The sequence below is a fragment of the Scomber japonicus genome, chromosome 6 (genome assembly GCF_027409825.1).
Source record: "Scomber japonicus isolate fScoJap1 chromosome 6, fScoJap1.pri, whole genome shotgun sequence".
In the NCBI taxonomy this organism is placed as follows: Eukaryota; Metazoa; Chordata; class Actinopteri; order Scombriformes; family Scombridae; genus Scomber; species Scomber japonicus.
In genome coordinates, this window is record NC_070583.1 from 26,378,130 (window position 1) to 26,401,379 (window position 23,250).

The window sequence follows — 23,250 nt, forward strand, 5'->3', positions numbered from 1 at the left end:
AATTCTGCTGTTGAACTTTAGCTATTTAACTATGTCTGGGAGTCTCCATTGTCTTTGTTAAATAAACACATAAAATAAAATAAAAATATAAAACTAGCTGATTGAGCTGAATCTAATTTGAACCACTTTGTAGACTGTTGACTAGTTTAATTGTTAACAATGCATCATATTGTATTTATGTCAAATCTTAATCTGCAAAGAAACTAGTAATTACAACTGTCTTATAAATGTAGTTAAGTTAAAAAGTACAATATTTACCTCTAAAAGAAGTAGTAGAAAGTAGTATATGGTACAGTACTTGAGTTAATGTACTTCCACCACTGGTCTTGATCCTATTACAGCTGTATTTTAAAGGTACATCAGTAGACTGAACCGTCTGTACAATATCATAAAGTGAGCAACCAAAGATACAGACATATCTATCAAAGGTGGTTAACATTATGAACTTTGTAATGGAGAAAACAAAGATTGCACCAAACAAAGTCGAAGTTTTATCTGGAGACACATAGCTCTGTCTTTCAGAGATTTATTATAAAATAATCAAATCTCTGAGGCAGTCATGAAGAAGTCAGTGTAATCCTGTCCGGTCGCATGAAGTTCCACTGGACTCTAGCAAAGTTTGTAGAGTTTGGGCCAAGATTCAACTGTTGCAGCATCTCTTCCTTTTTTGCTTCCCAGATGTGTGCGCTTTCCAGATGCTATTCATTTCACCAAACTTTATTTTAAGCAGATATTCTTGGCAGCTTGTCATGTCTTACCTCAGATTTAACAAGGCAGAGCACTCGGAGAGATACAGAAAGAAGAGAAAAGAAGAAATATGCTTGACAGGCTAACACGAGATGAACCCCCGAGGTCGTTCCAAGAATGTGTTTGACACTAAATAGTACGTTTTGGGTCCAACTCTTGGGGAAGCTCGCATCACGGCTTGGAGAGCTTTGTAACATCGGCCAGGAAACTGACGTGTTTACTAGGCAGTCTTTTATCTGAGGAAAGAAAGATGCCAAAACCCTCATAACACTTTATGAGATTATATTTCATTGTAAGACACCATGTAAGTGCTGCTACTAAGGTTATGTAGACATGCAGCAACAGGGTCAAAAAGGAACTACAAGCCTTTCAATGCGGATGAAATGCTCAACGTCTCATGTCTGTCTCATACAGCTTAACTCATCTGTGACAAAAAAAAAGACAATAAATTCAAATAATAAAAGTATGAGAAAAATGTAAGGTCCAGTCAACATCCTTCACTATTATTATACACACACATACAAAAATAGACAGTTAAAGGGGAGCTTGTCTTTGTCTCTCCCCGAGTGTATGAAGAGGGGTTTGAACAGGCTGCAGGCGTTTGGTCTTTATGGTGGTGAAGGACAGGGGGTCCAAAATGTTGCCAAATCCAGATCCCTCAGAGTTCTCTGTGCAACGGCAAGGAAGATAATAAAACAGTCAGCCACAAATACCCCTCTAAAGGAATAGTTTGACATTTTAGGAACAATGCTTTTTAGATTTCTGGCTGACTTAAGGATTTCCTGTTTCCCCTGTTTGCAGTTTTGAGCAAAGGTAAGCTAATTGCATGCATTTCAAAGTTTAATCAGAAGATTATTATGAACCTTCAGCTGTCCATATTTACAGTCTTTTCAGTAAAAACAATCCCTCCATGTTTCCATGTTGAGCTGTAGTGGAAGTATAGTTACACAAAAATGGACTTTGACACTTAAAAAAACTGTAACTTTGAAAGATATTGAGTTGATTTGACCAATTTGAATGAATGAAGCTTCATATTAATATTGATTTATGCACAAAACGAGGACTGTGGATTTTGGCCCCCGTCACTTACACTTACACTGAAAGCGCATTTGAAAGGGATATTTTATAGCCAGTGTGAACAGGAGGAATGAAAACCTCTTTCACTGTTCATATGGGCATCTGACTGTTTTAGGACAGGCTTGAAAAAACACTACTTTAACACAAAAATATAAAAGTAGTATTGATCTTCTTGTTTAACTCTCAGTCAGGCACTAGCAAGCCTATTTCCCAAAATGTCAAATTATTCCTTTAACATAATCACTCTGAGAAATGGATTTTCTGTTTTTCTCCTCACCATGAACACCAATCATGTGCTCCAGGATCAGCACCCTCTCGGCCAGGATCTTTAGGGCCTCCCTGAGCTGCTGCACGGCTTCACCCTGAACAGTAATGTCATATTTACTGAGGAACGCTTTTCTAATGAGCTCAAGAGGAGAAGACTCCTGACATCTCTTACCTCATTCAAGCCTTCTCCCGGCTCTCCTTTTGGCCCCGGTGCCCCCTGTGAACACAGAGGAGAAAAAGAATCTTATCATCTCTGTGTTTAGTGTGTGCTTTTTAGGAAAAACAAGCTTATACTCACAGGTAGGCCATGTTCGCCTGTTACACCTGGAAACCCCTGCATGAGGAAAAACAGAGAAATAATATTCAGCTCTTTTGCTCACACACATTTCTCCGGCTTGAATTCTTTATCCCCCCGTGATAATCTGCCTCTTCACCAAATCTCCAATCTTAAATCATGCTAGTAGAGGAAGGGGATCAGGTTTAAAGGCAGAGGCCCACTAGAGAGCCGACTACAGAGGGGACCCGACATGGCTGCCCTGATTAGTGAGGTCTGGCCTTGGACGAGAGAGAGAGAGGGGGGATTAGTCACGGCTTGGAGTAAGTCTTTGAAGAAAAGCTTGTTCACCTTTAATGTGTTTAAGATTGCATGACAGCTAGGACCACTTACAAAACGTAGAACAAAAAGCATTTTGATAGTTCATCAGAATCGAATATGTTCAGCCAGCCTGCTAATCCAATAACAAGGGCGATTTTTAAAGCGGCCTCACCCTTTCCCCTGGATCTCCTTTAGGCCCAAGATCCCCAGGCTTGCCTTGGAGGCCTTCCTCGCCCTTGTGTCAGCAAAACAGAAGGACATGTGTTAATGACGCCGGTTGTATTTTTATTGATCCACAATCAGCTCTCGGTGACAGATACTTACATCTCGTCCCGGCAGGCCTGGAATCCCCGCAGGTCCTCTCAGTCCTGGAGGGCCTGTTGTTGTTGTGTTATTCACGAAAACACCACACAGTGAGGGCGATGAATGTCAAAATGTGTAAGTCTAGCTCTCACTATTGTGCAATATCAAAAATTCAATTTCAGTCAATTTAATGATCTAATTTAATTCAGACATTATTTTGTCCCGTGAGAGAGATTTGTTTTACAAAATAAACACATCATTAACCACTTGAACTAACATTGCCTCAATGTTTTCTTAAAATCTTCCAGAAGTAGATGTAACAATTACATAAAAAGTTGCACGTATATTGTACCAGTGTTAATTCAACCTAGATTACAACATTTGAACCCAAAACACAATTTCTTTATTGCTCCACAAAAGGGAAATTGATGTTTTTGTGTTAAAGTGCATCTCTTCTTACACATTATCTAGTAAACTGTCATGACATGTTTGTTATCTTAGGAGGTTTTGTGGTTTTCAATAGTGCTTGTCTGCACAATAACCCTTTGTAATGATGGACCCGCCCAAGCACCCACATGATGAGAGGTCAAACCTCGATCATGACATATGATATGATAGACACACATGTTTCATGAACTGTGTGTTCCCTAACAACCGGTCGGATTGAAATATTGATTATGTTTGTACCTGAAGGGCCAGTCGGACCTGAGGGACCAGGAGGGCCGACAATGATCTGTGAAGCAGAAAGAGCTGTACGGACGGGGTTCTCCTCTGGGGGGGAAAAATACACAAACAGAAATTTAAACAGCAACTATGGTTTAGCACAAAAGATCATAGAGCCTGTAAAAAGAATGAAATGAACACCTGACTGAGAGCAGGTGAAAAGCATGCAGGTTTAGATTTACAGCGTATCATTTAAATGTGGGATCTGAGACTTGCAATTTTGTATTTTAATGTAGTAAATTGCGTGTTAATGTGCCGTTACCTGAAATATTTGTACTGCAAGCAAAGTGAACATTTTAATGATGTCGACTCACGTTTGTCCTTAAGTGCTCAATTTTCTGTTGTTAAGGACATCAAATAAAACTACATTTTTCTTCATACCTTCACTGATCAAATGTGTGCTGAGTTTTTGATGATGCAACACAACAACCAACCAATTAATCATTAAAATGGTCCAAATCTCATGTAATTCTGCAGGATATTAAAAAACTAACAATGCAAATGTGTGCTCTAAAGACAGAAACATTAATGGCATCATTCAGTTCTTCAAGTTCCTTACGACCTAACCATCGCAGACTGATGAATTTTGACCCCAAACATTTTGCATTAGTTAATGTTTAATTATGTTTTATATGTTTCAAAAGATCATAGTACACTGCTAGTAGGTTAGTAGCCTCACACACACAATCCTTCTCCCACAAACAGGATCCAGGTGCAACATATCCCATCCCAGGAGACCTCAGCATCCCCCCCTCTGCTGTTGTGCAACCTACAAGCTCCTTTATACTCTTGCAACACCTGTACTTGCCCCCTCCCCCATTTGAGTGAGATGATCAGCTCTGAAATGCATCTTGGGCAATCTAACAACACACGAACAGCTCTAAATACAGATATGAGTGCTGCCAAAAGGAAATAAGAACCTGCTGTAACCCAATTATGTAGGTCAAATTGAAGAGTGTTTTTGGATGCATGTGACTATGCATTGTATGTAGTGTGAATACAGGGATGTTTTTCTTTCTCTACAGTGAGATATCAAACACTCAATGCAAAACAGGTCTGGTTGTTTTTTGTGAAACAGCAATCAGAGTTTCCCCTCATCAGACCCACAAAGAAGCAAAATCCAATCACATGGTCAATTGTCATGCATTTGACCCATTTGTGGTGTCAACTGTGAACTAGACAAAATCTGGTTGTATCTAAAGATGTCTCATCTGTCTCTGCTGTTGTTGATCTGCAGTTACAGGGTTTGTTTGCTTTGTGTTATACATCTTTTTTTTCTCCAAATTTAATCATCACTTCCTCACAGAGATCAACAAAGAAGGCAAACAATTGATAATAGTTTCTTTTATTGGGACCATAAATCTACTACATCTGCCAGTTAACAGGTAAAGTCTTGTCAATAGAAAGTGACTAATAAATTCATGATGCACTGGAGAATGCAAGTGAAAAACAATTTCTGACCCAGCCCTGTCTGATTCGTTTATTATTCTTCCTGACTATGAAAAAAAAAACGTAATAAAAAGAAAAACAAGTCTAATGAAGTCAAAATCTTAGGAGGTAGAGTCCTTTTTTCAACCTAACAGGAGTTAAGACATCAAGGGTCAACATTCAGGCTACAGGGTTTCATCAGCAGTAGGATTAAATCTGATGTGACAGTGATCGACAGGAACAGCTGGTCAATCTAAGAGAGGTCCCATTTATTGGAGCAGTAAAGACTTGGACATAATCTTTCCTCATAGAAAACATGCATGAAGCGGAAGTCATGCCTTGTTCACAGCGTGTAGGATATTTCAAGGTTTGCTTGTAAGTATAAATTTTGTTTGAAACCAAGCCACACTTCCACTTCCTCTCCACTTTAACATATGCTCAGAGTCAGTCTTCCCTCGTGTTGAGACAGCGCTGTTACATTGTGGCTGCCGTCCACAGAAAGGGTCTAGAAGGAGCAGATTTCCCTCTGGAACTAATTTTCTAATGTTACAGTCTCCTCGAGCCTGGCTGCCTCCCCAAGAAACTCTACAAGAGTGGCAGACTATCTCCTCCCTTGTTCGTAGCCAGCCCAGCTTTTGGCTGCGGGCCGCGGCCTGTTCCCCAAAACGCAGACTGTTGTGCTGACAGCTAACAAATTAGGCCTGGTTTACAGCCAGTTGGCCCCCCTCAGCTAACATGGTCCCACAGACCCAGATCTACATAGTTCCAGACCCGCAGACACAGTCCTGGGCTCAGAAAGGCAGACGAAGCCAAAAGCCTAATCGGAGCCAGCAGTCTTCATGAGGCAGGCCTAATGATTATACCATGGATGTCTGCTGCCTCCCTGTGGTGAAACTCTAAATCTGAGAGCTGTACATGAGCTTTTTCCTTCTATTGTCTATATTTCAAACGATTTAAAGTTTTCACTGTTGCAAACCATAAGAAATCAATTATTTTCATATAGTTAACCTTCTCTGTATATTGTACAGATTGTACTGATTTATTTGGGCAAGTTGTATTTAATTAGATAAGATGAATGACATATTTTTTTCTAATTGATTCAGTCTTTCTAAAAACCCCTCCTGAGCTAATCTTGTGATTTATAACCTTGTATTCGGCTCCATTGTTGTTGGTGGTGTTAAATGAGGTTGCTGTAAACAGTGGCTCAGCAGCAGCAAAACACAAGGAAACAATTAAACTAAATCTAAGCCAGCCCTCCTCTGGAAAAGAAACAATGCTCTCCCCATTTATTTTTGATTTAAACCCTTTGCTAAAAGCTAAAGGGCACATATTGCTCACTTAAACACTTGCAGTTTTAGTCTCTATGCTTCCACCTCACCTGTGCCCCCTTTTAAACTGTTTTCCATACATGCGGACCCATTTGGCCAACGTTCATGTTCAGCCTGATGAACTGATTGCAAGGGAACATATGCATGAGATGTGTGAATGTTTGAATCTGGTGAAGCGAATGACTCATTGCAGGATGAACTGTGAAAGTGGACCCGTGGTTTTTGGCATCATTTCAAACTGTCCAAAAACTGAACGCTCAAATGGTTTCACAACCGTACTTGATTCAGAATTCGCCCATGTGTTCAAGATCTGCCTCTATTATACTCCAATTCAAGATCCAGATCTAAAAGAGAGAAGAGTGGACTGCTCACCTTGGTTGTCCACTTGAAAAACGTCACCCCTCATCGGGACAGGGAGAGAGCTTAGACCTGGAGTACCTGGTGGACCAGGAGGGCCGGGGAGACCTATTTCCCCTGGTAGACCTCTTTCCCCCTTTGGTCCTGAGCACCAAAAATGAATCCATCAATTATTCACCTTGATTAAATAATTATTATGGCACACAATCATATTAAAGTGAGAAAATGAGAAAAGAAGGTCTAATGATATTTTACCAATGGGTCCTGGAAGGCCTGCTCTTCCATCTAGACCTGTTAGTCCAGCAGAACCAGGAAGCCCTGGTGGTCCAACGGGCCCTGGAGGTCCGAAGGGCCCTGGAGCTCCGACAGACCCTGGAGGTCCGAAGGGCCCTGGAGCTCCAACGGACCCTGGAGGTCCGACAGGCCCTGGAGGTCCGACAGACCCTGATAACCCCAGAAAACAGACAGTCATGGTCAAACGTAGAGTTCAGGGACTAATTCACTCAAAATGATTTAAAGAGGAGCTTCACTGATTTTACACATAAAGTTCAAAACTGTTGTATCATGTCGTCTGTAGCTCTGGACGAGTTTCCAAAGTTTAAAACAAAAAACCCCAGATGATGTCGTAAGCGTTCTCTTGGATCATGCAACAAAAAGCCTGCATTAAAAACTGGAGGTGTGGGCTTTGAAAGAAGTTGGAATTTACGACAGGGCGGGGATCTATGACAGACTATTGATTTGTAATATGGGAGATGTAGGATATCGTGTTTTCGGAGCTTAACTCACAGGAGGGATTTAAGGGTGCTTTTAAACCTGTACAGTTTGTTCTGGAACGAATTAGCAGATGAGTTGGTGATCTTTTTGTGTTTTCCTCTTGGTTTATCAACAATCTAATTTATCTAATTCATTTCTGACTGAGATCTTTTCCTCTAAATGGTCCTCATGCGATTGTGTCATTCGGCACCTGAGCACAACTGCTGTGTTCACATCTGCCCAAATAAATCATATCAAGAAAACAAACCAGAGGCTTATTCAACCAGACTAAATAATAACAGGTTTGAAAACGCCCTACAACGCACAGACATCTCAGCCTTTACTGCTTTGACTGTCTCCAAACATTATGGAATTATAACACTGGATTAATAGCTGAATTACCCCTTTAACATCTTTGCTGCATCTCACCACCCTCTCACTAAAGTACTGAAGATGGTCAGATAAAATGATGAATATTACATTTCCAAACATCTATCAAAAAACCGGAGCAGCCAAATATAATAATCTGTTATCCACCTAATCTATGCTGTATTTGTAGCCAAGTGGATGCACTGCAGGCCAAAGAGCATAAAATGTGATGTGTGTTAACACCTTGCACAGCCAGTCACCAGTCAAGCAAATATTGGTAATAATGAGGTCAGGGCTTGGCTTTTTAGGTCCACAGTGCATATAATTTGGTTACAAAACCAACAGCAAATCTACTAAATGTTGTAAATCACTGCGTGTTTGTTGTTCCAAAAACCTCCACTGGAGACTGGAGACAGAAATATTGAATTAAATACTCAATAATGTGCAATCTTGTACAGCAAGTTGACTGATTCAAATAAACAGCTGCTCAACATCTCTTCTGCAGCTGTCAAAAAAAAGTCCTGTTTTTAATGATGCATTGACACCTGGCGGCAGGTAAGATGGCGGTCCAATAGGAGTCGGTTTGGGTGTGTCCACCTCATTGTCTGTTGAACCCTCAGGTAAATTGCTGTTGACTGTTGGCAGCGAGGAGCGTCCTTCAAGCAGCTTAATCTACAACAAGAGTAGCAGAGGTCAAAGTAATCTCGATACAAATGGTAACAAACTCTGGGTTTTCAGATTATCCACAGGATAGATGAGTGCTTGAAGGATTTCCCAGTATATTTGGAAAACAGAGAGATCCTCTTTACCTTTGATTCAATGGCTTTTATTCTGCTGTTCATGTCGGTGAAGCTGGTGCAGTTCAGACACTCTGCGAAAATAAAAACAGACAAGGATGAGTTTAGTTTTCCGATTACAGGCAGACATACATGCTGCTTCTCCCCCATCTGTCTCTCCTTTTTCATTCCTATTACTTTTTTTCATCCTGGCACCACCTCTAGTAACTCTCTATCTCACAATGAGAGGGTCAAGCCAAAATATACAAGAACAATGCCCATCAAACTAGACCCAAGAATTTATTAGGAATTCCTCCTTAAATCATGTCACTCACCCACAGAATAAATATTATTTTATTAGACTGCTCTAGAAATTCTCTCTCTCTCTCTCACACACACACACACACATACATACATACATACACTACACACACCTGCTTGCCTCCTCCTGAGTCTGCATGTTTTCTGTCTGTCTGCCCATGTGCAGTGATGATGGCCTATATGCCCCCCCCCCCCCCCCCACACACACACACACACTTGCACACATCCACCTTCAGATACCGAAACCAAAACCACTCACTGTGTGTAGCACATGGAAACGCAAACAAACACACATTACACACACAACAAAGCCACATACTTCACTGACATTTCCACATTCAAAACTGTAATTTTATAACATTTTAACACAATTATAGTAACAGCATTGAAATATCATTTACACGGGAAGGGTGGCAATATTATTTATAGTTATATTGTCAACAAATCTCAAAGGACCAAAGCCAACAATGAACTGATCTCACTAACAAATATTGCCTGTGTATCCAGAGCCGGAGTGTTTTTCTCTGAGCCATACACTCCCTCTGTTGCCCAAAAACCTTTAAAAACACATCAGTGAGCCATACTCTTGTAATGGGTGACATGTGATTTCATTATCATGAACAAGGGCACTGATGTTGTTTTTTTTTATTTTTCAACCAACCTCACAAACATTATCCTGCTGCTGTAGATACTCACAAGTGTGTGAAATGGGCATTAATCCGCAGCTGTAAATAGTCCCGGACAAATGCAGTGTTTACTCCTGTTAACTTTGTTAAAACACTCGCACCATCTGTTTTAGGAAATCATTTACACTTATTTAGCCAGGCTAGCAGCTGGCTCTGGGGATGGAAATGTCGATCGGTCTGTCAACACCACTTAAGTCCAGGCTGAAATATCTCAACAACTATTGGATGGATAACCATGAAATTATGTACAGACATTCTTGGTACCCAGATAATGTTTCTTAATGACTTCAGTGATCAGCCAACTTTTTCTCATGTTGGGTAAAACAAAACATGATCTAAAAACTTGAATGATCTATTCAGAATCAGCACACAGACATGTATTCACATGAATGAGGTAAATGACTTTTTCGGATTTTTCGGATTCAGTATCTGAGCACTTTAATGATAGCTTCCTTTTGTTATATGACTTATGTTTAGTGAGATTTCTTTTGTTGTGCAAGCCCCCTCTTTGAATGAGTGTTGTTTAGAAAATGAGTCCCCCTATTGGCTACAATGCACATGATTATGTTATACTGGACAGGTTACCTGTGCTTAATTGTAACACTATTACCAATTTGTCACGCTTAGTAAGGACATCTACTTAAAATACACATGCAATACATTTTAATGATTTAAACTATTTAAGTCTAGTGCTGTCCTACTCTGAATTTATGGATTCATCACCCATCTATACATACTGCAGCTGAGCACATTGATTCATTATTTAACATTTTCTTCTCGGGCCACCATGAGGAGGAAAGTATTGGGATTGCATGGTTTGTTTTGATCTTATAATTGATTTTGTTGACAATATGTGAAATGTTGAACAATGCTGCACTTATCCTTGAAGAAATAGTATCGACTTTTACGAACAAAAAAGGCAGCTTTTGTTTATTTTCTTGGGTTTCTTTTGTTCGTTTTTGCTGTCAGAATGAATGTGCATGTGCTTTATTGAAATTCTTCTTTGCCAGTAACTTTCTATATTATCTTCAGCCTGTTTTAGTTATTTTTCTGTCCAATTTCACCAGCTACCAAATCTAGTTCCACTGAATCACAGATAACACATTCATTACCATGTTGCAATTTTGGATCATTTATATGAGCTGTAGCCCAAAACACAAACTGGCACTGTTTGGTTAAAAAAAAAAATCTATTTGTTCTAAATGCTTGCCTTCCTCTGGTCTATGGCTCATAAGAAGTCAGGAATGTCAGCTGTCAGTCCCACAGATGGGACCCACCCACATTGTGGTCATAGCAGGGGAACCTAGAACAAGGAACAACTGGTGCTCATAAATAAGTAACAACAAAAATGACCCAAACTGCTCTGGTGCGCCTAAATCGTCGTCTCCGACCACAGCACTCAGGGCACTGACAGCAGCCGCTGAGGTTTCTGTTTCACTGAAAAAGGACAGGGTGCATGTCTATACGATGTCTATGTGTCTGCAATCCAGTATATCCAGTCCAGTGGTGTATCTGACTGACTGTGTGGGTGTGGTTTCTCAAAGTCTCATTTCAACTTCTTGAATATCGCTCTGGAGCACGGCCACAAACGGAAACAACAATCAACAGCTCAACTCAAAACACATTCCTCAAGATTCATCAACCCAAATACTGAGCACTATTCAACCGCTGGGACCAGAATGACCCCACATGAGCTGTTTTTTACATGCGACATCAAAGCTACATGCAGCATAACGGCAAGAATGTGGGCAATCATGGGCTCCACTATGTGAGAAGGCTGATGAGTTGATATGCCTTCATCTCCTCCACAGTTATTCATCATCAGCCCAGAGGAAATCTCCACCCTCTGACACTCTTTCACTGTTATATACACAACATCAATCTGTGAAGCATTCCAAGAGTTATTTTGCAATGAAGTGTCAGTCGGTTGGTCCACCATTTGGGTCCTGACTGAAACACTTCCAACAACTATTAGATGGATTTACATGAAATTGTGTACAGACATTCATGGTCCTCAGAGATGAATTCCTAAAGATTCTGATGATCCCTGACTTTTCCTTTAAGGCTACAAGGTTTACATTTTAGGTTTTGAGTGAAATGTCTCAACCACTGGGCTGTGAACTTTGGTACACATTTCATTGTCCTTCTCAGGAATGACTTTGGTGATGCCACATCAATAAACCATGAAACAAACTATAGTGACAAGATTTCAATACATTAACCCAACTAACCCAAAATTCAGCTACTGGCACATCCGTACAGGTTTGAGCCACAATATTATCTGAAATATGAGAGTGAACAACATGAGCACATGTCCTTAGCAAGAAATGTTACTGAACAGACGGCAGTTGGTGGGCACGCACAATTAACTGACATAGGGTCGTCCCAAGGAAGGAAAAACATTGCAAACGAAGCATTCAGAGCAGGTTGAAGACCTGGGTTTTCACTTGTTTTACAGTTCTACACAGCCTGTGTTAACCTCAAGTACACTATGTCCCCTTTAAGTTTTCCCATAACACCACCAGCAGGTCAAAATGTCACTTTTTTATGTCCGTAATGGCTGTAAAACTATTGACATTCCCATCAGTCTTAGCTGTACTGTGTGTTTTGTGCTCATTAGCAAATGTTAACATGCTAAACTAACATGGTGAATATGATCAGCATTATACCTGTTAAACATCAGCATATTTACATTGTCCTTGCAAGTATATTTACATGTGCTGATGTTAGCGTTATCTCACTGCACTGCTATGCAGCCTCTAGAAGCTCCTATCAGTTTCTTTACCAACTTTCACTCAACATTTTATGACTCATGTCTTTATGGTCTGTTGAGTCTTCTGTCAGCAGAAAGAAAAGCATCTCTGCCTCACTGAGTGGTGGAAGAAGTGCTCAGATCCTTCACAAAGTAAAAGTACCAACAGCAATGTAAAAATACTCCATTACAACTAAAAGTCCTGCAAAGAAATCCTACTAAATCCTAAAAGTATTAGCAGCTAAAAAAGGGTCACCAGATAAATCTGAGGGGTATTGAGATGATTAATGGGACAGGAAAGAAGAAAAAATAGTTCTGATACACAAATCTGTTTTCAGTTTTTGAGCTTTTTATCTGATCTTTGATTTTTTTGGTGGAATACTGGATCATTTGAACATTTATTGAAATGAAACCATGTGAGAAGTTTAGAGGGAAAATTCACTATTTAGTGGAGCTGTTGACAACTCATAGACATCTGAAATGTGACCCAACTACACACTGCTTTTTGTAAGGTAAAATACAAAAATGTATTTTAAAAGCTTGTTATATTATCCACTGTGTCAAATCTCCATCTGAAATGTAACTAAAGCTGTCAAATAAATGTAGTGCAGTAGAAAGTACAATATTTCCCTCTGAAATGTAGTGTAAGTATAAAGTAGCATTAAATGGAAATACTCAAGTAAAGTATGTGCACCTCAACACTGTACTTAACTACAGTACTTGAGTAAATGTACTTAATTACTTTCCACCACTGGCCTCGTCCACAATGTATTTCTGCTCCTCAGAGCTGAAAGTGACTTGTTTAGCTCCATTCTTCATTGCTAATGATCTTACTTGTCTAGTCCTCATCTCTTGTCTACAGTGAGCCAAGAATAATCCAGCCATATCTTATTATGTCATAAACACACACCACAGGAAAACACCAGAACTGAGTTAATGTACCATAAATGTAAACCAGAGGAAAACAACAGCATTTTTTCTGAGGGAGGCGGGCAGGATTTTCTAGAGTTGGAATTTAATTATGTTGGGTTAGAAAACCAAACTTCCGTTGTGTTCGAGCTGATGTTTAGAGCGGGACCACAGCTATAGAGTCTGTTTGGATCTATAATTACACCATGGCAACATAAGAGAGGGTTATTTTTCTTGGATTATATTCAGCTCATGGGAAAGATTCAGAATCGTGTTGTCTTTAGTGGGAAGCGAAATAAACAGAAACCTATAGGGAATGCTTTCTGTTGCAAAGACAAGGAAGAATTTGTATGTTTGCGCAGTATCTGTAAATATTCAGATACTACTGTCTTGCCAGATATTCATGAAACTCTCTGAAAATTATGAAAGGTTAACATTTCATCATCTATAGGAACCTTTCAACTTTATTTTATTTTTTTATTCTACATTCCCAGGAAAGACTTAGCAAGTGTAAAATTACAAGACAAACAAATGAATGTTTGATTCAAAATGACCACAGGCACAGTTTACTTTAATTACAGAAAATGCCATTAATAAAAATATCAGATTGATGGGTAATGCACCATGCAAGTGAATTATTTGTCCATAAATAACATGGGATGGAAGCAAAGCTGATGTTTGTCTTGTATGATAAGCTCAACTGTTAAGTGTGGTGATGAGAGACGAGAGAACAGATTGGCGGCTTGAATCAAATTCCTTCTGGGCAAAGCACTAATGTGCAAATAAGATTAGGAACTCTTGAAAGATAAGTCTTAATTTCAGCTCTGAACAAACTAAACAAAGGCCATATTTCATCTCAGCAATCTACAAAAACGGCAACCCATTTAATGAATCATACCTGTCATTATTGTGTGATCTATAGTACAAGACAGCACAGGATATTTTGGCAAGAGTGTAAGTCAGACTGAGGGCATACTCTGTTGAGACATTTCCTACATTAGAGCTGGATATAGATCAAAGAAGTCACTCTGTTTTTTTGACATGCACACAGACAAACCTTAACCACAAAACAAACCATGACGCACACAGTTGGAGGCGATAATTTTCAGAGCTACTAAATAGTTGCTCTGTCTGTATGTGTGAGGAGGACGGAAGGATGATGTATTGAAACATCTCCTTGGACCATCTAAAGAGTCGCTGTCACGTCCCCAAGATACACAGACAAATGTGTGCCCAGTGTGTGTGTGTGTGTGTGTGTGTGTGTGTGTGTGTGCAGACCACAGACAGCCTCCAAGAAAAACTGGCTAAATCCCAGGAGCCTGTTGTGTGTCTGCCCCAGCCAGCAAGTGGTCAGCTATTGCTGGCATGAAGAACAGCTGGCACAAAACACACACCCACACTCACACACACAAAGAGAGACACAGACACAGACACACATTCGTACTGTCACAAACTCTCTCACTCACTAAATCACACACCCACTTTGACTGCGGTGGCTGATGGAGGACGTTTTTGTTTTTTTTATGAAAACCAAGATGCCTAGTATTCCACAGTGGGACCATTTAGCATTTTTCACCATGATGCCATCTGACAGGCCACACACCATTTCTTTAAAATGAGGCTTTGCAACATTTTGCAAATCAAAAATATTTGGCAATTAAGAGGATTTCCCATTACATTTGATGCGTGGTGCCATTAATTCATGCAGAACAAGATAGGGTCAATGATTAAATAATGGGCTTCTAAACCACAATGAGGCACACTCATTAATCTGACATTCCCCCCCTTACAAAATGATGCCGTTCTACAGACGTAGTAATGACACAACGACAAACTGAATCTTTCCAAACTGAGAATACACCTAATTTCTCTGGTAGTCCCTCATGCTGCCAAAATGCATCCACTCATCCCATCATGCTGCACCATCCAGCTCTTCAGCCAAGTCAGCACACATGGCTCTGTTGCTGAAGCACAACTAACACATTGGTTAGAGATGGAAGGGCCTGCTGGTGAACAGACATTCAGTCATCGTCATGCTATGAGATGATGTGGTGTGAATCTGGCGAGGAGAGTCGATCGCGTGATGATCGGCTAAAATTGAGGGCAACATTTTTGAGGTTCAAATGATTTTGCAGCAGCGTCTGAAAGTTTGGAGACATAGAGAGAAAGGAGGAATGTCTCCTTTCAAGTCATATTGGAAATATTGTGATTAAGAAATAATACATTTAATGAATCCAAATGAATGGTAATGACAAGGTTGGATCAGCCGGAGGGAAGAACTCGCATAAGTGCGTTTAGGGATAGAGTCAGGGTTAGGGCTAGGTGCACAATGAAGAAACACAATCCGTACAAATCTCATGGGAGTTTCACAAATTGTCCCTGCTGCTGATCCAATCTAGCCCCAACCCAAATGAATCTCCTGACTTTCCCTCTAGCACCACCACCACAAGTTTATATTTTCATGTTCAGTTTAATGTCTCAACCACTAATAAATGGATGATCATGAAATTTGTTGCAGACATTCACATCCCTATCAGGATGAATTGTAGATTCATTGTAATATCAGGTAAACTGTGTACAAACTAGTAGCATTCAGCCTTTAACTGCTAGCATTGCTGTAGATTTTTAGCCTTGTTATGTAATTGGTGCATAACATAGTGCTAGTATTGATAAGAGCACACCCACACAAATAAAAGTCCAATTTCCAAACTTTCCTAGGGAACTTGAAGGCTGTAGAAAGATAGATATATGGATTCTCACACATTAACGTGCAGATATCTCGGCCTGTCCAGACTATAAACAGCAGAAACCTGCAGATTTCATCGACCATAATGGACACATATGGTTCTTATCGATGTCAGAAACTTTTCCAGGAACCATTTTTATGAACTCAAGAACTTTACCTGCTTAACTCTACAACAGCAGATGCATAAACGTGCAGACAGATGGAGGGACAAATGGAAGGATGTCATTAGGAGGCAGGAAGACTCAATGAGAGGCTGGTGAAAGAAACGAAAAACCACAGAAGGAGCACGGACGGGGCATCATCCATCAGGCAGACCAGACCAGGAGCAGGAACAGCTGAGCTATCCCGTAGCTCCCAGCAGGTCAAGGGTTACCGCCTGACCTATATTTGAGCACAACCAGGGATGTAACAGAGACATCAGTCATATCCTCGCACTGCAGAGGTTGCAGTCTAGAGGAGCACATGTGGGATATGGTTCTGTTTTATCACTTTACTCCAAGGAGAGGAGAGGGAGAGATCTAAAGGACATAGGAAGTTAGATAAGTGGAAAGCAGCGAGGATGGAAGATAAAGAAACCAGCAGTGGCAAGAAAAAGCAAAGCAAGGGCAAAGGCTTGCAGAGGGATGAGAGCGGATGATAAAATGGAAGAACTCAAAGGTGTATTTGAGTGAAGTAATATAGCTGGCGTTCAAGATAATCCCTCCAACAATGGGGTTTAACACAACTCCCCCACTTCCTCCTCAACCAGCTGCAGAGGGGAAACACTGACTTGAGCAGCTTTACAGCTATGGCATTTACAAATTAACACATTTGACATCCTAAGCTTTCACACAACTTTTCACGACTTAAATGAAATTCATGGTTAACTTTACTGAAAAAAACATCCTCAGCAAGCACAACTGGCTTTAAACTTTGCTTAACTTCTTTTCCTGAGCTTTCGTTTGAGATCAAAGGTGACTGCTCTCATTGGGGGAGGTCTTGGCTTTAATTCTTTTTAGATTATGTTCCCCTGTACACATACATTACCCACAATCTCTACTGTTAATGTGATCATGTGTGCAGATAGGCACCAGAGTGCTGCTGTGACAGGGGGGAGGGGGGCAGGGGCTAACAGCAAGGAAATTACGACCACATTTCTCCCAAATGTGTTCCATGCCGTCATGTGTTAGTACAACTCTACTGAAAGCAAAATGTAAATCTTCAGATGCACTGTACACAGCCAGCCCAGACTAGACTGTCAAAAAATATTGACGGGTCAGGGTGTCAACGAAGTGTATTCATGAAACACCCATTTTCCATTAGTAAGCACATAAAAATTTGTGCTTTGCAACCAGCTCGGCCTTTGAGCTCAGCCTCAACTCCAAGATATTACAGTGTATTAAGGTCAAAAGAGAGGACAAAACAAATGAGAGTCACTCATCCTGGAAGCACACTAGAAGACTTACTAAAGCCAAAACCGACTATAAAAATATGTATCATTGCACATTTTATGACTATTTAATGACTTAAGTATCAAATTTTAAATTTTTGTGACTGAATGTGAAACTAATGATTATTTACATTGTTGATTAATCTGCCCTTTACTTTATTAATTACTCATTTGTCTATAAAAGGTCAGAAAAAAATGATAGATGTGAGTTGCAGTTTCCTAATGCTCACGTCCTCTTGGGCTTTCTTGACTTCAAGTTGCCTTTTTTACTCGACCAACAGTCCAAAAACCAAAATATTCAGTTTAGTATCACATAAGACAAAGAAAAGCTGTAAATCCTCACAGCACTCGAAGCTGGACGAGGGGAGTTTTTGGCATTTATGCTTGAGAAATTATTAAAACCATTAATCAATTTTCAATTATTCATCTGACAATTGAGTAATTGACTAATCTTTACAGCTCTAAACACTTTGATAAAAGTTTTTGTGTTATTCTGAGTGTTATTGCTAGATCCCAGATTCTTATATTTCAACAAGAAACATCTCTTGTAAGAACAGCATATCTCTTCACAACCATATAAACCAGTAACGTTCACTTTTTCTAGCCGATGTAAGCTAAATATCGTCATTTTGGGCATTGAGCAAATCATTTTCTTGTTTTAAAAATGTATGGAAGTTTTTTTGTTAGAGCAGCTTACCAACTTATCATGTTGTGACAAGAAAAATGAGTTCTAATGAGATATATTCAATCTGTGAAATGTTTCTTGTCAAAACTGAATAATTTAGTATCTACTAACAATGAGAAATGTATGTCATTCTAACATGAAACCATCTTGTTAAAATGAGAAAAGTCCCTTGTCATAACAAGAAACTCAATATATATTTTTATGTCAACAAAACAGATTCATGGTTGAGAAGTTAAAAACAAGATCATGTGTTAAGGTGAGAAGAACAAGCATCTCCTCAGCTAAACCCCATCTCTACCCCTCTTTATGTGCCCCTGTCTCTACATCTCTGGGGGACTCCAGGGCCTCTGAAGTGGAGCCAGAACCCCATCAAACTAAAACCAGAAGTGATGTCATGTTCATTGGTTTAGGCTGTCCTCTCTCACACTGATAAAACATCTGGCTCAAAGCCCCAATGCAGCAGTTTTTCTGCTACACAGAGCTGTATGTACAGAGCTGGTGGGGTGACATAAAGTCCCAAGACACACACAGAACACACATTTAAAGATCATTTCAACACAAGTAGTTTTTCATGGTGATGCAGAGGCAATATAAGAGTAAATCTTTTACCCACTGCGAGAGGAAATGTCAAAAAAGGAAATGTTTGAAGTTAAAGTTAAGTTTCAGTAGAGTTAGAGTTTCCTGCATGGCATTATTATGAAGAAACGTCAATATTTTAAAGGTTGTAATCGTGATATCCACAGAGATTTATGCTGCAAGCTGAAACACTGACTTCTTTTTGTTGCACAGATGTTCATCTACATGGGGGAACAAGTTTCGGTTTCAGAGCTGTAGCCTGATCTTAGCACGGTCACGTATGTTACAAAGACCTGGTGGAGGAGTGTCATGCTCATTAATCTCAGCGGGACTACTTTCCCACAGAACCGGCTCTCTGCTCTGCTGCCGTCTGGCCAGCTTGTAGCAGCTGGAGCACTCTGAGACAGAAACACTCAGTTACAGTCTTTTCGTCTCTGTGTTCCTCTTCTCTTCTCCTCTCTTCTCTTTTCTTCTTTTTTCTCTCCTCTCCTCTTCTCTGTCTCTGCTTTGCCAAGTCTAACATATTCTTGTTTCCTCTGTGATAGTCCTCCAAATCTCGCCTCTCTGTTCTCTCCTTCTCTACCTCCAACACACTGACCCTTGCCAGCTCTCCCTCCACTCCTCAGTGTGATACAGACTGTCAGTATGTGACATTATCTTCCATCTTTAAGGTGTCCTCACTGAGTCAAACCTTGCCCTCTGTCTCTCCATATGGAGGCGATTTTCTCTTTGCACTACAGCCATTTAGCGTGTGCAAATACATCTCCGCACACGTTAAATAAACAGCCGAATTACTTCTTCACACTCCTGCAACCACTTTGGTTTCAAGTGAACCATAATCTCTGGCATTACAGACTCAGCGGATATGGCTATGTGTTAATCTCTATGTGGAATAATATCCACGGCCGGGCAAATAATCGTTTCCAAAGGCTTTGTAAAAATGTCTGTGTTTATTCCATTAGTATTAATGTGTGTTTTCTTACCTCATGGTAAATCCTGGCTATCCAAGTGCAACAATGAATAATTTTGCAAAATGGAACAAGGTGTGGTAATTATGACCAATAAGCAAAACTGGCTCATTGAGGTAAATGTTAATCTTGGACCAATGCTGACAGGCCATGCCAGTGATTTTCAATGACATTTTAATTACTGTATTGCCCACAAAAATGTAGAAAAAAAAGTTTCTGCTACTAAATAATTCGAAAAACTGTTAAAATAACGAACTGCATCTCAGTCGGTGCAGCCTTAAGCATCCTTTTACAGGCCTCCATAATGTATGTGTTGAAAATACAGTATGTGAAAACATGTTTGTCAGTGTGGCTGTGAGCAGTATAATTTACATATAAATGTACATATATATAACACCAGAGTTAAGGAAGCCCTACATTAGACCTTCATCCACCCTTCTACTCTGTTTCTTCAGGCTGACTGCGGTGGCTCGCCATTCGGTGAAAAATGTTGCTCTTTACTGGGCTCGGAGTCTGCGGTCTGTGGTATGTAGAAGCAGCGCTGCCCATCACCGAAACCCTGACTACCTCCCACTTTACAAGCTGTTCTGCTGGACGTTCCTCTGAGATTTTTTCATTAATTTTTTTGACTGTAATAGCCATGATGATATTCCTAGAGACAGGCAAAACTACCTCTGTGCTGTCTACAGTTAATAGAGCAATATGAGCATGTGTATGCTCTCACATATGCACAGAAAGAGAGAAATACAGAAGTAGAGAGATTGTGAATCCAGGAACAGAAGCATCTTGAATGCAAAGCTATAAAAGAAAAGGTACGCAACCACAGAGCGCAGCATCTCCTTCAACTCTCATTTTACTGCAGTCTTTGTTCCCAAAAGTAATCCAAAACAGACTTTCAATCTTAACCCAAAACAACTTTATAGTCATATCAAGAGACCAACAGCCACACAGTAGCACGATTAGCAATCTACCCGACTACACACCACCAAAACATAAAAAAGGCACTGATGTGGGTAACGTCGCCTGGTGCTGCTAAAAAAACAGATGGATCCGTGCAAAACACATGGACTTTATTTAGTCTTTGAGAGTCATGTTCTCCTTTGCAATCACCTTCATCTAACTTTTGAGGACGTAGCATCAAGGGAGAGAAGAAAAAACACACATAAGAAACTCACCTTCGCGACACTCTTCTCCTACAAACCCTGGACAGCATCTCCACTCCAGTGCAGTGACCTGCTTGTAGGTAACCCTGAAAGACGGCCTGATGACCGTCCTGTAGCTGTAGGAAAGCACAATGACTGGCTTCAGGGACACAGACCATTCATTTTATTTTGTATTTTGGGGTATTTTATTTCACAATGGACAGGGGAGTGGGGGCAGGAATCAGGGGAGATACAGGAGTGAAAGACAAGCAATAAAGATCCCCAGCTGGATTCGAAACTGAAACCTTTACTTGAATATTTCAATTTTCTGCAACTCTACACTTTCTCAAGTAGAGAAAAGTTAAAATAAGGCACAATGAAGACCCCACCCCATGACCACCCCTGCCACCATGCAGAACACCCCATATTCATATCTTATTATCAGCATCACAACTAAAAGAGATTATGGGAAAAGAGGAGTTGACTGAAGGGACTTTGAGGTACCTGATGACACTGGAGCAAGGTCCGGGCCATCTGCAGCCCTGATACACTCTCTGCACTGAGGTTTCTGTCCCATTATGCACCTGACAGGACACTGTCCTGGAAACAGTGTACTGACACCAGTTCCTAAAACACAGAATGAGAGAGATGATATCCATAGAGAGAAATCATATGTAACCAGTGCTGCTAAATGATCACACAAACACAGAGTGAAAAAATAACTGATAATAACTGATTAAAACTGAATGAACACTTTAAGATAGTAATGTGACATTTTAACAGAGCCTCAACATTCATCATGCAGGAAAATTTACTGCTTAAGATACAAAATTCGTATTTTGGTGTCAATTTTTGCAACATTTCCAGTGCGCAAATGGACTCACCTGAGTTGGGTACTGGACCTGGTACCCGGCGGTCCAGCAGTGCTCCCGCTCTGTTCCGATTTGATGCGCTGCCGCTGCATATTGATGCCTGGAAAGTGATAAACAAACCCAGTTCCCAGCGAAGGACAGACTAAACTTATCCACATGCATAGCGCGTAGAGAAACGATAAAGCCATCATCTCCTTTTGAGTTGTCCCTGATAAAGTTTTCCGCGGATGCCGACAATCCTGAAGTTATAAATCCCTCTAAGGCAGATCTACAGTATCTGGAGTGGAATAGAGGTGGCAAGACTAAGTAAACTCGCTGTAGTCAGTTTATCATTGTGTCTTCCGGACGAGGAAACAAACTGTTCCTCTCAAGATCCCGAAATGAATGACACACAGCCTCTTCCTATAGAATAATGTGGTTTTCTGACGTTTGACATCGTGCCGAGGAGTGAGGAGTCAAATATCCACTGTGGGTAAAAAGCGCACTGAGTGTGAGGGCTGGAGACAGAGTGCGTAAAAGCGCATCTGGTCCCGATCATAAAAATCACGAGCCTTCAGTCCTCATATATGAACTATAATGTGAATGTTATGTCCAATAGTGAATTCCCAGTCAGGCATTTTTATCCAATGTTATGTCTGTTGTCTCGTTTACCCTCTGGACCCAACAGGGATTTATTTTTAGCCCATTCTTTAAGCTTACATACTGTAAAAGCAGAAGTAACGAAGACAGATATGAGCGATGACAGTGTAATCTTACAATAATCTAATGGAATGATAAAGAGGTCTCTGTTCATTTTCAACACTTTGTCAATGTGTTATTCTCCTTTTGGAAACTGAACAAACCTCTGAGACTCGAGCCTGCAGATATAGTATATAATTGCAGCGCATTCAATGCTTTTAATGATACTTAATCACCCAAACAGAGTCCAGAAAGTTTTTTTCTTTACCAGAATAGTATAGCCAATAATCTACTTTCTGCACCAAAACAGAAGAACAACACAATATTTAGAGACCAATGTCAGTCAATGTCAGTGAAATGTCTGTTAAAAGTAGCTAAATATGAGACTCTAAACATGAAATGCCTTTTTTTTAAGAAAAAAAGAAAAGTAAAACATACATTAATAAGCCTACCAATGTTTGCCTACAATCACACAATTTTGACCAAGTGAAATCTTTGACTAATCATCTCATCATTTTTTGTCTTTGTAGGGAAACTTTAGATTTATTGCTTCATAATTTTGAGTAAATAAGTGAAAATTTGGATTTAACATCCATAATCTTGACTTGATGCACCACAATTTTGCTTTATTACCTCATCATTTTTACTTAGTAGCCTAAGTCAAATATCTGATTTATTATCTCATAGCTTTGGCTTGACTGAGTATGTTTGTATAACATTTCATCTGCTTTTTCTATTGAAAGCGGAGGTTACATGACTGCTG

General features: G+C 40.1%; 1 protein-coding gene across 1 annotated transcript; it reads right to left on the minus strand.

Moving 5' to 3' along the window:
• Window positions 1-1,254: 1,254 nt before the first annotated feature.
• LOC128360329 (collagen alpha-1(XXVI) chain) lies at window positions 1,255-21,997 on the minus strand. The gene is made up of 14 exons (XM_053320735.1): window positions 21,822-21,997; window positions 21,442-21,564; window positions 20,971-21,074; window positions 8,757-8,818; window positions 8,493-8,619; window positions 7,135-7,233; window positions 6,841-6,969; window positions 3,677-3,760; window positions 3,011-3,063; window positions 2,859-2,921; window positions 2,390-2,425; window positions 2,264-2,308; window positions 2,102-2,186; window positions 1,255-1,415 (listed from the first exon to the last, which is right to left on the minus strand). Exons 1-14 carry the CDS (start codon window positions 21,995-21,997, stop codon window positions 1,282-1,284), a joined length of 1,320 nt encoding a protein of 439 aa, XP_053176710.1. The 3' UTR covers window positions 1,255-1,281.
• Between the last annotated feature and the right edge of the window lie 1,253 nt (window positions 21,998-23,250).

Excerpts from the sequence above, each read along its gene's own strand:
- LOC128360329 (XM_053320735.1), bottom strand. The coding sequence starts at position 21,997 with ATGGCTTTATCGTTTCTCTACGCGCTATGCATGTGGATAAGTTTAGTC. Across the intron at positions 21,075-21,441 it reads CCTTGCTCCAGTGTCATCAG|CTACAGGACGGTCATCAGGC; the intron begins GTACCTCAAAGT and ends GCTTTCCTACAG. Across the intron at positions 3,761-6,840 it reads TTTTCAAGTGGACAACCAAG|AGGAGAACCCCGTCCGTACA; the intron begins GTGAGCAGTCCA and ends TTTCCCCCCCAG.